General features: G+C 43.2%; 1 protein-coding gene across 1 annotated transcript; it reads right to left on the reverse strand.

Annotated features, from left to right (window-relative positions):
• Window positions 1-5433: 5433 nt before the first annotated feature.
• Window positions 5434-7487, reverse strand: ZNF594 (zinc finger protein 594). The gene is given in 5 exon segments (XM_037066287.1): window positions 5434-6917; window positions 6920-7127; window positions 7129-7288; window positions 7291-7396; window positions 7398-7487. Coding segments are annotated over 5 exon segments (1191 nt in total). The 5' UTR covers window positions 7455-7487; the 3' UTR covers window positions 5434-6257.
• Between the last annotated feature and the right edge of the window lie 8898 nt (window positions 7488-16385).

A 16385-nucleotide genomic window follows, 5' to 3' on the forward strand; every position in this document is an offset into this window, starting at 1 on the left:
GGGCCAGTTAGTTACAGTAAGACTATAATCCACATTCTATTCCACTGACTTCCAGGTGGGGGAGGGGGAATCCAAGAGTGTAGTGAATGTGGTAAAGAGCTGGGAGGTCTTCATTCCCTTGCGTGAAGAAGTCTTCAGGTGGAGTTCAGAGTTGCTCTGCATCAGAGCGGTCACGCTGCTGAGCAGCCCTACTGTTGTAGTGAATTCAACCCTAAGATGGAATTTCCACCTTGGAGTTCACAGAAAATTCACATGGAGAGGCCCTTTGAATATCAATGTGGACAACTTCAGCATCAGAGTACCCACTGTGCGCATTGGTCTGCGATTTACTGACTGTAGGACACCTTCATTCTGACCTGAAACTCTTCTCTGATTTTTCCTCTTCTTTCCTGAGGTGCATTGGCCCTTTAAAAGAGCTCCTGTGTCCCTAGCGGACTCCTGTCTCTCTCCCTGGCAGACAGAATCCCCACCGATTTTCACAGTCAGATGTTACATGGGCTCCTCTTCTGGCCCTGGTGCTCTGGGCCCAGAATCCCAGCATGAGGTTGAGACCCCATGCTCCTCAGGGGGAGCCTTTGCAGCTGAGATATCCCTCCAGATATCAGCTGCAGCCCATGGGAGTGGGGCCAGTCCATTTAGCATCTCCCTGCCCCTGCCCCCGCCCCCTTCCTATCAATCTCAAAGTGGCTTCTTCTGTAATCCTTGGTTATGAGACTTCTGTTCAGCTTGTCTTCAGTTGTTTATTCAGGTTGATGGTTCTATGTTTTAATTGTAATTCCAGTTTGGTCCTGGGAGAGAGTGAGTGTAACATCCACCTACTCCACTGCTGTCTTAGATCTTGGTCTCTCACATTTTTAGAGGGAGAGGCAAGATGAGCTACTGAGACCAAGGGTAATAATGTAGGAAGTAGTAGATTTTAAAAGAGAAGAGAGGGTATGAAGTATTTGCTACTGGCTCTCCATTGGGCAGTTTTTGAGCAGCAACTTCTATTTCAGAATTCAAGATGCTGCAGGATGCAGCTGTGCATCCTTTATCCCCCCAAAATGATGGTGATGGCATTAAAGCCCTATATCAACATCTAATCTAAGTAGTATCCCTTTATGTGACATGGACACAGGTAAAATGTTAAAAGGGTGAACTAAAACTTTTCTTTAGCTGAGGGAATTGATCCACTATTCCATTTACTCAAATATGAGATAGTCACAGGTTGCATTCATTCATTCATTCATTCATTCATTCATTTTTTAACTGCTCCAGGCAACAAAAGGGAAACTTCATTGAGGCCCCAGGGCCATGGGGTTTGGACAGGAGGACAGCTGCCCTGCTGAGGAGGCAGTGCAGGGGCTTTATATTATCTTCTTTCGGGGTACAGGTGGTTGGTGTAACACTTGTGGCAGATCACCCTGTCACTCAGAACTTCCGCTGGAGCTGTAGCCATTGTCCAGTCTAGGTGGGAGCCAGGCTACAGTGAAAGCTGGCAGCCAGGCCCTCTCACTCCTGCAGCCTCCCTGGTGAACATGTGGAATGGCCACCTAGTGGAGTCCTCCCCTTTTCTAGACGAGCCCAGAGGGGGATCACACTTCTGTCCACATGACCTCGTCTGTCCTAGTGTCTGAGGCTTGGCTCCTTCTGCCTGGAGTCACTGGACCTGCAAAGACCAGAAAGACCCAGTCCCTTCCCAGTGGAGCAACAAATCTATCAGTGTCTGTGCTATGATGGCTGTGGTGTCTCGGAGCACAGTGGAAGCACTTAACCCTGACTGGGTGTACATCAGGGAAGATGACCTGAGTAAATGAGGCCAACATGAAGGAACTGGGAGACAACGTAGCAGTGCCAAAGGAAATGGGCTTTGGAGTCAGGCAGGCCTGGATTTGAATTCGTTTATTTACTAGTTTTGACTCTCTGGGCAAATTATTTTGCTTTCCTGACCTTAGTTTCCTGTTTAGAAAACAGTACTATTCACCAATTAAGATGGAGGCAAAGAATGCAAGAGAAAATGGGTGTTGAGTCCTTATCACAATAACCAATATATAGGAAATACTAAAAAAAAGAATGGAGCTAGGTAAGGAGGGAGGGAACATTCCTGGCAGAGGGAACAGCTTGTGGAAAGGCCATAGGGTAAGGGGGTAGTGCTTAGGTTCTTGGGGAGCTACAGATAGTTCAGAGGTAACTGTTGGATTTAGAAAGGTAAGCACTTTGCAGAAAGTCCTCCCCAACTATCTCCCTCTGCACTTTCATGCCTTTCCTTTTTGGCACTTACCATGGTTGTAGTTTTAGTTATGATCCTAATTAATCTCGCCTCTGCTCCACCAGGGCAGAGACTGTTACTTATTTCTGCTTCCCGCTCTTTGTACCCCCACCCCGTACCTGACACATATTAGAAGCTCATAAATTTTACTAAGTGAGTGAATGAATGGGGCCAGATCAGAACACATGTGTCACTGTAAGGACTAGGCTTCAGGCTCAGATTAGTAGGAAAGCTCTACAGAAGTTTGGGGTGGGTGGCTCTATCAGATTTGTTCTAAAGCAAGGATACTCAGACTGCTCTGCAGGAAAGTGGAAGCAGGAGGCATGTCAGGAGGCGGTGGTAATAACATAAGAGATGATGATGGTGGTGGCCTCACTCTAAGGGCATGAAAAATTGAGGAAAGTGGACCAAATTGGAAGATTATTGGGTAACACTCCCTTCCTCACTGTACCCATATGCTCTTTCCCCAAGGTGGTAGTAGTAACAGTGTTGTTTCCTGTGAAATATTTATATGGAGGAATGTCTCTTAGTCCACATTCCAATCACACCTGTTCCTCAAAAAGACTTGGAGTTTAGGTCTTTAGCTATTTAAGGTCCCTTTCAATATCCTGCTTATCCCAATAAACATCATTCTCACTGTATAAGGTAAAGGACATGGGAATGGGTTTATAAGAATAAATCCCCAACTCTCTTTGTTTACATAAAGAAAAAAAAAAAGAATGCTAAAATGTCCCAGTTAGCTAAAGGTTTTGATTAGTTGGAATCTGGGATAACTAAAAAATATTAAGTATCTTTTTTAGATTTTATTGATTTTTAGAAAGAGGGGAAGGTAGGGATAAAGAGAGGGAAACATCAATGTGTGGTTGCCTCTCCTGCGGCCCCCACTGGGGACCTGGCCTGCAACCCAGGCATGTGCCCAGACTGGGAATCAAACTAGCGACCCTTTGCTTCACAGGCCCGTGCTCATTCCACTGAGCTACACTAGCCAGGGCAAGTCTCTTTAATTTGTAATCCAGGTGTATCACTGATAATAGCCATTTTGAAATCCTTTTGCTTCCTAAATATATTTAAAGATATTCTGATGTAAAAAGAATATTAATTTATGTGAGATTATTAAAGAGCTTTAACATTTGAGACAGTGATGGGGGTAAGCATGCTCTGTACCACCATCCACAAGCAGCCAGCTTTGGGATGGTGTGGGATGGTGTAGATGGGCTTCTCCACTTTAAGACATCCCACTAATGTTCAGGGTGCCCCTCTGGGGATACTGCAGCCCCCCAGTGCCTTGAACTTTAACAGGTCATATTCTTTATACCAGTCACAAGACAGCACTGTATCTTACACATTATGGTTTGCTTATAAATACTTCATCTTGTTTTAAAATGGTTAGAGCTCCAGATGGTTTTGTGTGTGTCAACAGGAGATTTCAGTTTCTCATTTAAAACTCACAATTGGGGGTGGGGGAGAATGGGGGAAATGGTGTAGCGAATCAGAAGAGTAATTGGTAGGTACAAAATAGACAGGGGGAGGTTAAGAATAGCATAGAAAATGGAGAAGCCAAAGAACTTATAAGTATGACCCATGGACATGAACTAAGGGAGGGGGCAATGCCGGTGGGAGGGACAGGGTGCAGGGCAAAGGGGAATAAAGGTGAGAAAAAGATGGGACAACTGTAATAGCATAATCAATAAAATATTTTAAAAACAACTCACAATTACTCCATGAAGAAGATTACTTTATCACTGCTTAATTAATAAGGAATATAAAGATCAGAGGGGTTACATAGTTTGCTCCAGTCCTGAAAGCAATCCATCATACTGGGATTCAAACCCATCTGTGCTCCCTCCACACCAGATTGCCTCCTAATTAAATTAAGGGTTTCTGAGTTCCCCGGGACACACTGCCACTGCCCACACGACATTGAAATGCTCACTTAAGTGGCCTCAGGTAACTGGTGTTCTAAATGTCCATGGGTAGGGTTCCTCAAGGATGGCACTAGTGACCCTTAAGACCAGGTAATTTTTTGTTTGGGAGTGGGGTAGGGCTGTGTGTTTTAAGATGTTAGCAACATCCCTGGACTTTAGATAGTCAATATCTTCAAGTTGTGACAACCAAAATGTCTCTGGACATTGCCAAGTGTCCCCAGGAGGCAAAACCATCCCATTGTGAGCCACTGATCCCTTCTATGCATCTCACAAGCTACTCCCACTGATGAAAGATATGAGGCTGAAATTCTCCTTGCCTTACATGGTTTTCTCAGTAGCTTTCTTATTTGATGATTCATGGAAATTCAGATGCAATCTGCCAGTAGTTCAGAGTATAAGAAGTATTTAAGGAGTGAATTTGCCCAGAGGCAGGGCCTAATTACCAAATTAGCTGCCAGCTTAAATAATGACCTCTCTTCAGAGTTCTATTTAGACTCCCCAATTCTCAAATAAGCTGTGCCCAATTATAAAGCCCTGGTTCAAGAGAAAAACACTTTCCCTATAATCGACTGACCTTTCAAGGCAGATGCTTTCTTTGAATTCCCACCATGTCACCTAAATGCTCAATCCCAGCACTCAGTCTTATCCTAGTCCCAAAACCTACTGTTCTCCTGTCCCCTGGTCTTTCATTTCCTGATACTACTAGTAGTCACTCCTGTTTCTCTGGGGAAACTCCTCATGTGGCTCTTGTATCCTCCTGGCCTTCAGCTTTCTTGTCATTTCTATTATTTTGGTTTCTTTTCAATTAGGGGTTCATTCTAATTAGCACTTTTGCATATGCATAAACATATTTTTATAAGGATGGGAAAAAGAGAATATGTGTAAAACACCTACCTACAGGAAAGAATTCATCCCAGAGAAAGATTTAATCACACTAAAGTACTTAAGATTTTTACTGGTCACTGGACTAGGTAGTCAAGATTTCAAGTGCTCCTTTCATGAATAATTTAGTTTTTGGGTTGTTGCTGAAGTGATTTATAATGATTTAGTAACAACAGAAGTTGCCTAAAACAATGTCAAGTAATTATATGCTGGGGACCATACTCCAATGTAATTTTGAGGCAGAAAAAGGCTATTTTATGTCCAAGAACTTTTCCACCTGACTATTCTTACGTGTTTTCTATCCACTAGGACTCTTGTAATGTTTTCCTTTCTTCAAATGGTTTTCAATAATAAAAATCCTCTATAGTGCAATAAGATGTGATCTCCACCAGGCTTTTCCTATATTCATTAGGTTGTGCAACCTGTTAGAATAAGTCTTGTGTGAAAACCCTGTCACATTCAACTAGTTCCTTTCCAGGATGAAGTTTCTGATGTTTAAGAAAGGCTGTACACCCACTGAAGGCCTTCCCACAGCTGCTGCATTTAAAGGATTTCTCTAGTATGAATTCTCTGGTGACTAATAAGGTGTGAGTTCTGACTGAAGGCTTTCTCACATTCAAGCCATTCTTAGGGTTTCTCTCCAGTGTGAACACAATGGTGTTCAATAAGATCTGAGCTTCCCCGAAAAGATTTCCCACATTTATTGCATACATAAGGTTTTTCACCACTGTGAATTCTATGATGTCTCATAAGGTCTGAGCTCTGACTGAAGGTTTTTCCACATTCTTTACATTCATATGGTTTCTCTCTGGCATGCGTGACTTGATGCATGATGTCTGAGCTGCTCCGGAAAGTTCTACCACACTGATTACCAAGACAAGCTTTTTTTTTCGTGATGAATTCTCTGCTCTTCTTTAAATAACTCATCCTCGCTGAATGTTTTCCCACCTTCTTCAAGTTTTTCTCCAGTATGAAGTCTTTCATGTTTGAGAAAAGCTGTGCATCAGATGAAGGATTTCCCACATTCCTTACATTCATAGGGTTTCTCCCCACTGTGGATCCTCTGATGCTGAATGAGGAGTGAATGCTACCAGAAGGCTTTTCCACATTCTTTGCACGGATAGAGTTTCTCTCCAGAATGAATTTTCTGATGTGTAACAAGGTGAGACCTCTGGCTAAAGGCTTTCCCACATTCACTACACTCATACAGTTTCTCTCCAGTATGAATTATCCAGTACCGAATTAGTGTCTGAACTTCCCTGGAAAGTTTTACCACACTCAGTACATTCATATGGTTTTTCTTCCCTGTGTATTCTCCATTGTTTGATAAGGTCCAACTCAGAAGTGCAGGCTTTTTCACATTCAAGTTCCTTTTCAGTATGCAGTCTCTGATGCTTAAGAAAAGCTGTGCACCCACTGAAGAATTTCCCACATTCACGACATTCATGAGGTTTCTCTCCACTGTGGAGTCTCTGGTGTTCAGTAAGGCATGAACGCTGCTGGAAGGCCTTTTCACATTCATTACACTTGAATGGTTTCTCTCCAGTATGAATTCGCTGATGTGTGACAAGGTGTGAACTTTGGCTGAAGGCTTGTCCACATTCATAACATTCATAGGGTTTCTCTCCTGTATGAATTCTGTGATGTATTATAAGATCTGAGCTTTGATTGAAGGCCTTCCCACATTCATTACATACATATGGCTTCCCTCCGCTATGAATTCTCTGGTGTAGGACAAGGTTTGAGCTTCCCTTGAAGGCCTTCCCACACTCTTTACATTCATAGGGATTCTCACCACTGTGAATTCTCTTATGTCTAACCAGATTAGAGCTCTGATTGAAGTCTTTCCCACATTCATGAAGCCTTATATATAAGGCTTCTTTCCTGTATGAATTTTCTGATGTATAATAAGATTTGAACTTTGATTAAAGTCTTTCCCACATTGATTACATATGTATGGTTTCTTTCCTGAATGAATTCTCTGATGTATAACCAGGCTTGAGCCCCAATTAAAAGTTTTTCCACATTCCTTACATTCATAGATTTTCTTGATATTATCAATTTTCTGATGTTGTTACTTCTGACTTCTGTTTGCAGCTCTGGCCACAGATGTCATACCTGTGGGATCTTTCTATGGAAGAAAGTATTTTTCCTCCTTCATTGTATCTGTGGCCCCTGTCTCCTGCAATGGCTGTCTTGGGGACGAAGTCCACTTTCCTGATGGCTGCTTCACTGCATTCTCTGAGGGGCTTACCCAATGCCACAATAACCTGTCCTTGGGATCACCAGTTTTGACTAACTCACATTCCTGGGAGATTTGTCTTTGGAGCATTCCCAAAGACAGCTCTTGCTAAATCTTTTTCTTCAGAAATTTTCATCTTTGCCTTCCAGTTCTTCATTTTATTCCTGGTCTCAGAATCTGAAATGATAAGTAGTAGGCCATCCTATAATTCCTAAAGTACAAAAATCACACCTCCCTATTTTGCAAAGTTTAAGAACAAGGAACAAAGAAACTAGAGGGGGATTCTTCCCCACCGGGGCTGAGATTCAGACCTTTTTAGAGAGACTGTGGCACCATAGGAGCACATACCCTACCAGCAGAGAAGCCATGTGTCAGATACAGGCTGGAGCTGGTGTGTGGGAGTGGTCTGTGGGGTGGTGGGAAAATTCAAGGGAGGAGGCAGATGGTCTGGAGCTGGCCCTAGGGAGTGGCCTTTTGGATGGGGTAGAAACTTGGCGGATTCTGTGTGTAATAAAAGCATATCAGCACCAGAAGAGTTCCCTTCTTTTTCAGTGGCCTCCCATTGTCCTTCTAGTACCCTCTATTGACAAAAATATAAATCTTGTGCCAGCTGGCAAAGGAGGAATGGTTGAGATTCAGTAACAGAAGCAAAGCAAGGCAAAGAAGGGTAGATTTGGAGTTGAGAGACAATAAATTAATAACTAGCACCCTACCCTTTCCTCCCAATAACAGTTAAACAATTCTGAAAATATGTCTCAGAATAAAAATGTTTGCCTGTCATTTTAATAGGAATCAATTCTCCCTTTCTCAGACCTGGCATTTTTCTTTCTGGTATTCTGGTAGAATCGCCTCCTTTTGTATGGCAACTTTGTATCCTGTGACATGAAGCAGATGAGCTTACTATTTTTATGTGTCTACATCCTCAAATCCCTGACATTTCCCACACAAAAACACATTTCTGAGCTCCTTGTGTGAGCCATTTCACCTTGGCCCTAGTGCTATGAATGCTCTAGTCATTAATCTTTTTGCAACAAATAAGAGGTTATACAACATAATGATTAAGAACATAGACTCTGAATGGACAATGCGGCCAACTGCCTGGGTTTGAATCTTGGCTCCCTCATTCACTGACTGTGTGATCTTAGGCAAGTCACTGGAGCCCTCTGTCCCTCAGTTTCCTCACTCTAAAATAGAGATAGTAATAGCATTTACCTCACAGTTGTTATGAGAATAAATGTATGTGAAACATTTAGAACAGTGCTTGGCATACGGAAAGCACTATATTAGTGGCATCTGCTGTTATTATTACTGTTAATGTTGACCCTTTAAGCCCAACTATCAGTGAGTAAAATGTCCCTAGGATAAACCTCCATAGCCAGGCTGGATTTCATTTCAATAACAGTCAAATAAAATACTGGAAAGAACTGCCTTTATCGTAATTTTTTCCTAAAGTGTTTGTTTGTTTGTTTGATAAATATTGTTCAAAAATCAGAAACAGGCTAAAAGATGGTAAAGGCACTTCTCAAAAGCCACTGAAAACAATGAAAAGAATGACAAATGAGGTGAACTCCATCTTAAAAAAGAGGGCCACATACAGACACCTCCCGAAGGTTCATATTTCTGAATGGCACATTCAGTGACCTTCTGATCAGAGTGAAGACATCTAGAGCATGGCAGGAGGGGAGTCGTGGAGAAAGCAAGGACTGTGCCTGTAGACATCTAGTCTGACACAGCAGAGTGGGAGGAGGAGATACTAAAGCAGGGAGCCATGCTGGCAGATCATCTCTATTACCTTCCGCCTAGTTCTAGCTAAGGAACACTGACAGAGGTTAAGGAAGCTGAAGAAGGAGTAGACAGTGTGACTTTCAAATTGTATTAGGAAAAGCCTGTGATCCAAAGGGCTTTCCCTTGTGCCACGCTGACCTCCTGGAAACCAAAAACCGAAGGGAGATATGACTGAAGATTAGATGAGGTGTTTGTAGCAGCAAAGCTGCATGAAGGTCCTAAAATGCCCTAGTTCTGTCCCCTCTGCCTCTTCCCACGGTAATTTTTAATGGAGACTGATTCATTTACTGTGCAGTCATAATCACTAAGGTAACTGTATGGGAAGCATGCTAAAACATAGCTGGTGGTGATTGTTTTAGGAAAGAAAGGAACAGGAATAACAGAGGGATTAGGAGCATACATCCGAGAGGAATACCAAAGGAACTGGTATGAAGCATCAGAGTTCTCTATTATTTCAAAGAAGAGATATAAGGCTTTAAAATAGATTATAGGTTATAAAATCATAAAAAATGAGAAGTACTTTGAAAGATCTGAGAAAAGAAATGCAAGCGAAAACTAAAGCATTATGTAAATGAAATTCACCTAAGAAACAACAAAATAATCACTACAGGGTTATGATGAGACCCAGAGAAATCATACTGAATGAAACGAATATAAATATGATTATAGAGAAGACAAGTAGCAATAGAAAGATATTCAAAAACATAAAATTAGTATTCCTGAAGAAAAGAACAAAATAAAAACATTCAAATATGTAACAGAAGAAAAAGCTGCTGATATGAGGACTTGAATCTACTGGAAGGGCATGTTGCAGCCCATAAAAAGTTGGTATGTAACAGTCAACACCAAGATATCTCCTGGTGAAGTAACTGTATTTCAGGAACAAATGAGAAAGTGGGCATGTAGGCAGAAAAGCAAATAATGTGTAAGAGAATTTCAGGGTGACTTTATTATTTTTATTTTTGAAATATATTCTATTGATTATACCATTACAGTTGTTCTATTCCCCCCCTTCATTCCCCTCCACCCGCACACTCCCTCCCCCACCATTCTCCCCCACTTAGTTTATAACCACGTGTCTCAAGTTCTTTAGATTCTATATTTCCCCCACTATTCTCGCCCTCCCCCCTATCTACTTTCTACCTACCATCTATGCTATTTTCTGTGCCTTCTCCCCCCTTCTCCCCCTCCCACCCCTGTTGCTAACCCTCCATGTGTTCTTCATTTCTATGGTTCCACTCCTGATCTAGCTGTCCTCTTGGTTTGCTTTTGTTTTAGGTGTGGTTGTTAATACCTGTGTGTTTGCTGTCCTTTCACTGTTAATATTATTCATCATCTTTTCCTTATATAAGTCCCTTTAGCATTTCATATAATAAGGGCTTGGTGATGATGAACTCCTTGAACTTGACCTTATCTGAGAAGCACTTTATCTGTCCTTCCATTCTAAATGAAAGCTTTGCTGGATAGAGCAATCTTGGCTGTAGGTCTTTGGATTTCATGACTTGGAATACTTCTTTCCAGCCCCTTCTTGCCTGTAAGGTCTCTTTTGAGAAATCCGCTGACAGTCTGATGGGTACTCCTTTGTAGGTGACTGTCCCCTTATCCCTTGCTGCTTCTAGGATTCTCTCCTTCATTTTAGTCTTGGCTAATGTAATTATGATGTGCCTTGGTGTGTTCCTTCTTGGGTCCAACTTCTTTGGGACTCTCTGAGCTTCCTGGATTTCCTGGAAGTCTATTTCCTTTGCCAGACTGGGGAAGTTCTCCTTTATTATTTGTTCAAATACGTTTTCCACTCGTGGCTGTTTCTTTCCCCCTTCTGGTACCCCTATAATCCGGATGTTGGAACGTTTAAAGATGTCCTGGAGGTTCCTAAGCCTCTCCTCATTGTTCTGAATTCTCAGTTCTTCATTCCTTTCTGGTGGGATGTTTTGTTCTTCCTTCTGGTCCATTCCATTGATTTGAGTCCCAGTTTCCTTTACATCTCTATTGGTTTCCTGGACATCTCCCTTCATTTCAATTAGTTTAGCCTTCATATGTTTCTCTAATTTGTGACTGTAGTCTACCAATTCTGTGAGCATCCTGATAAATAGTGTCTTAAATTGGGCTTCTGAGAGGCTGGCAATTTCCCGGTCGCTTAGGGTTATTGGCTCTGGGACTTTGAGTTCTTCTTGCGCCATCTTTTGGGCTGGTCGTGCCTGTTAAGTAGCAGGATCAGAGCCCTAGGTTTTCATTGGAGCAGGGCAACTAAGTCGCTGGGTTGTGACGTTGTATGTGGGGGCAGGGTCAAAGAGGGACAATGGCTTCCCTCTGCCGCCTGCCGCCGGGACCCCCACCGGCACCGCAGCCACCACCGTCATCGGGCCCACGCGTTTCGTTCCACTGTACTCGAGTGTGCCACCGCTGTTGGCCCTCCACCACTGGGCTCGTCCCCCAGGGCCTGCACGGTCCATCTCACTGCTCGTGAATGTGCGACCTTGGTCAGTCTGCCCCGCACCCCGACTGGCTTTGGGCTGCCCGCGTGCCTAGCGCCTAGGTCAGGGGATCTGTCCTGCCTGACCCAGCTCCGTTGCTGGTTCCGCCTCTCTTACCGTCCCCGTTGAACGGTTCGTAGCTGTCGGACTTCCGTATAATTCCGTGTTCTGGTCTTTGGGTGCGTTCTAGTTCTCCAAAACTTTTGTTGTAGTTAAACTTGGTTGTGGGAGAAGGCACAGTGTTTCCACCTATGCCTCCATCTTGGCGGAAGTCCTCAGGTTGACTTTACACTTCTCCACAGTTAACCTTAATGCCAGACAGAACACAGTTGGCCCTTCACACCCTAGCATTCTACAATTGTGGATTCAACCAACTACTGTTGAAGATCTTTTTAAAAAAAGTTACATTGTTGCCCTGGCTGGTGTAGCTCAGTGGATTGAGCACGGGGCTGGGAACCAAGGGGTCACTGGTTCGATTCCCAGTCAGGGCACATGCCTGGGTTGCAGGCCAGGTCCCTAGTGCCAGGTTCCCAGTGGAGGCCATGTGAGAGGCAACCACACATTGATGTTTCTCTCCCTCCCTTCCTCTCTCTTTAAAAATAAATAAATACAATCTTTAAAAAAAAGTTACATTATTGCTGACATGTACTTCATACTTAGGCCTATGATGGTTGCTTCTACACTGAACATGTACAGACTTTTTTCTTGTCATTATTCCCTAATCAATATAGTATAAATATTTACATTATATTAGGTATTGTAAGTAACCTAGAGATGATTTAAAGTAGCTAGGAGGATGTGTGTAAGTTATATGCAAATATGACATTATTTTATGTAAGGGATTGAGCATGTGTGGATTCTGGTATCCACAGGGGTCCTGGAACCAATCCACACCCTGATACCCAGGGATGACTATACAGTAATGCCTATAAAGTTATGAAGAGAAACAAAGTGTGCTCTAAAAAAGTTTTTACCCAGCAATATGCATTTTCATGTTAAAAGCATGGGAGACCCTGGCTGGTGTAGCTCAGTGGATTGAGCACAGGCCTGCGAACCAGACGATCGCAGTTCGATTCCCAGTCAGGGCACATGCCTGGGTTGCAGGCCAGTTCCCTGCAGGCCAACTCCCAGCAGGGGACGCACAAAAGGCAACCGTACATTGATGTTTCTCTCCCTCTCTCCTTCCCTTCCCCTCGAAAGATAAATAAATAAAATATTTAAAAAAAAAAAAGCATGGGAAAACATTATCAGGTAGGTAAAAAAAAAACCTCATGGAGTTTGACAGCCACGAGCACCCTTTTTGGAAAGAACTGCTTGCCTGAAATATAGCCGATGAAGAAATAAATTAAACATTAAGGAATTGAGAGGACAATGTAAAAAAACTGATGGTGAGCACTGAATCATTTTAATCGCAGAACTGAGATTAAACAATTGGAAATTATTTTTGTAGAACAGGAAGTGAATGATTGAAACCATGACAATGTTAAAATAATTATATTATAAAAATTGCACTGTGAGGAGGAGAGGTGGTGGGAGTATAAATTGTGCTGCTTTACCTGTCTTTCATGACAGGAAATCAACAGATACCATTGAAGTGACTCAAACTCTTAGTGTATTTCATAATCATTTTTTCATAATTTTAGAAAAAGAATATTTTAAAGTTACAAATACTTTTTCCATAACATTTTTGTTGATTATAAAAATACTACATGTTTATTATAGGAAAATAAAATACAAAGTAAATAATAAGCACCTATAATCCCTTGATCCTGCCACCCAAAGACGGCTACTGCCAATGTTTTGGTATATACAAAAGTGGGATTGTATTATATAGGCCCATTTTGTCTCCTTCAGCCAACTTTCCGTAGTGGAGCTGTACCCCTAAAACATTTCTCCTGTCACCTGGCTCAGTCAGCAGAGGGCGCTGAAGGAGCAGTGTGAGGCATACACAGAAAAGGGGAATTCTCTTCCTGATACTAGTAAGCTATTTTGTTTTGTGGGGGGGGCGGGGCTGACAAGTCAACAGATGGGAGGCTTAGTAGCTTGTGGTGGACCAGCTGTGGCGCACCCATGCCCTCCAATGAGTTTTCCACCACGCAGCGGGCGGACTATACCGCACAGTGAGTTTCTCTGCATTAGGCAGGCCACTCTTATAGACCAGCTCTGGCTTACGCCCTCTGACAAGCCTCTTCCCCACCATCAGGCTATGTGTCCGTCTGGCAGCCACAACCTCTTAAAAAACATCTGAATCTCAGCTTTGAGCTATGGAGTCCTCTTCTAAATTCTTGGTTCCCTCCTTCTTTACTCTCCCTTAATGCGAGATAAGGCTGCTTCCTGCATTATCTATTTCTATTATTCCTTAGAGTCCTCTTGTAACCCTTTTAGTAGTTAACCACCTTTTACTAGGTAAACATTCTTTTTTAAAAAAAATTATTTATCTTTAGAAAGGAAGGGAAGGAGAGAAATATCAATGTATGGTTGCCTCTCATGAGTCCCCTGCTGGGAACTGGCCTGCAACCCAGGCATGTGCCCTGACTGGGAATTGAACCCCGATCATGTGGTTTGCAGGCCCGCGCTCAATCCACTGAGCTACACCAGCCAGGGCTAGGTAAACATTCTTTATATAAAATGTCCCTTGTTTAAATAACTGGTATAGTTTTTGTCTCTTGACTGGATCTTGGCTGATAATGAACACACAGTATAATTTCATCTTAGATCTAGGATGAAGTGAAGATGATATAAGCAAAGTAGTAAAGGGGCTAGAAAGGAGAAACAATACATTATTTGCAAATACTGATAAAAGCACTCTTCTATAAGAATCATTAGAATCAAACTTTGCCACAGGCATGGGAATGGTAAAGTATCCAGTCCTTTGTCCTACATAGCTCTCTCCTCAGAGACTGGTGGCCACACTACTCGAATTTTTCATCCAATTCCACCGGAAGTAGTTTAAGGAACTCTTTCCCTCAGAGGATGTCTGAAGTAGAAAGGAACAGTATCTAAAACATAAGCTTGATCAGGGGTGAGTCCTCCTCTATAGTCCAATATAGCTGAACTCTATAGTGAGTTTCTGCGGACAGGGCCTCAGTGTTCATGTCATTTATTGATTTGTTTGCCTAACATACATTAACTGAGCACCCACTGTGTTCCAGACATGTACTAGGTATTGGAAATACAAACGTGAACACGAGATGTGGTCTTCCCCCTCAAGGAACTTACAATTTAAGGAGGGGAGACATATGTGTAAATGGATAACAAGATAGTGTGATCGGTGACCAACGAGGTAAGAACTGTCTCCTATGGGACAGTCTAGAATCAACAGAACATGGTAACTGCATGTGGGGAAAGAAAGAAGTCAAGAATGGCCTTTCGGTTTTCTGACTTGAGCAATGAGTGGGATGTGGTGCTGTTTATGAAGACTGAGGACACAGGAGGAAGAGTAGTTTTCGAAGATGGGAGGAATTGGTCTGAGATTTGAAGATGAGTGGAGTTTTGGTCATCTATTGGTCTAACAGGACTAATAAGACGGAGAGAAAGCACAGGGCAAGTCAAGAAGCTATGAATTTCTAATGCCTTAGGTCAGGCTAGCTATCCTTTACCAAAGAGCTGAAGAATCTTGCCTCCAGGGTCAAAGCCATTGGGAATCTTTAATCCTTTAATTCCACTAAGATCTTAAAAACATTTTTTTTTTCAACTGAACAAGAAGTTAGAGTGTATGGATTCTATGTTGAGGATGGAGCCCTTACCAAGTAAGACCAGCTCTGCCTCTTCCTTGCAAAGATTCCAACTGAGTATAGAGCTGGTGCCCAGCATCCTTTTGTGACTAATTCACAGCTGCATCCTGCAGCATCCTGAATTCTGAAATAGAAGTTGCTGCTCAAAAACTGCCCAATGGAGAGCCAGTAGCAAATACTTCATACCCTCTCTTCTCTTTTAAAATCTACTACTTCCTACATTATTACCCTTGGTCTCAGTAGCTCATCTTGCCTCTCCCTCTAAAAATGTGAGAGACCAAGATCTAAGACAGCAGTGGAGTAGGTGGATGTTACACTCACTCTCTCCCAGGACCAAACTGGAATTACAATTAAAACATAGAACCATCAACCTGAATAAACAACTGAAGACAAGCTGAACAGAAGTCTCATAACCAAGGATTACAGAAGAAGCCACTTTGAGATTGATAGGAAGGGGGCGGGGGCAGGGGCGGGGAGATGCTAAATGGACTGGCCCCACTCCCATGGGCTGCAGCTGATATCTGGAGGGATATCTCAGCTGCAAAGGCTCCCCCTGAGGAGCATGGGGTCTCAACCTCATGCTGGGATTCTGGGCCCAGAGCACCAGGGCCAGAAGAGGAGCCCATGTAACATCTGACTGTGAAAATCGGTGGGGATTCTGTCTGCCAGGGAGAGAGAGACAGGAGTCCGCTAGGGACACAGGAGCTCTTTTAAAGGGCCAATGCACAAATATGTCAATTGCAGCCACTCTGGGCTCTGGTGGAGGGAGAGCAGAGTGGGCTAGAGTCTCTTGAAGAGGGGTTTTGGATTTGTGGCTCTGGGGAGAGAGCTGAAGGGACAGCTGCCAGGATCCCTGTGCTGAGTCCCTCTCCCACACTGCAGATGCCACCTCTCTTGGTAGGAGTATTACTCTCCTTCTGGTGTCAGCCTGGGGAAGGCAGTAGCCCCACCCTCCGGACTCCCTGTCACCCATCTTTCAGAGCCCACGCCCAGCTGAGGAGCCGGCTGCCTGGGAAGGGGTGTAGAGGTCCAGGCAGACTCAGGGGGTGTCGGTGACTGAGTTGTGTGGCTGGGGGTGGGGGCCACTCCTCCCTCCTT

This window comes from Sturnira hondurensis, unplaced genomic scaffold, assembly GCF_014824575.4.
Source record: "Sturnira hondurensis isolate 20B ecotype Veracruz unplaced genomic scaffold, ASM1482457v3 Scaffold0016587, whole genome shotgun sequence".
NCBI lineage: Eukaryota > Metazoa > Chordata > Mammalia > Chiroptera > Phyllostomidae > Sturnira > Sturnira hondurensis.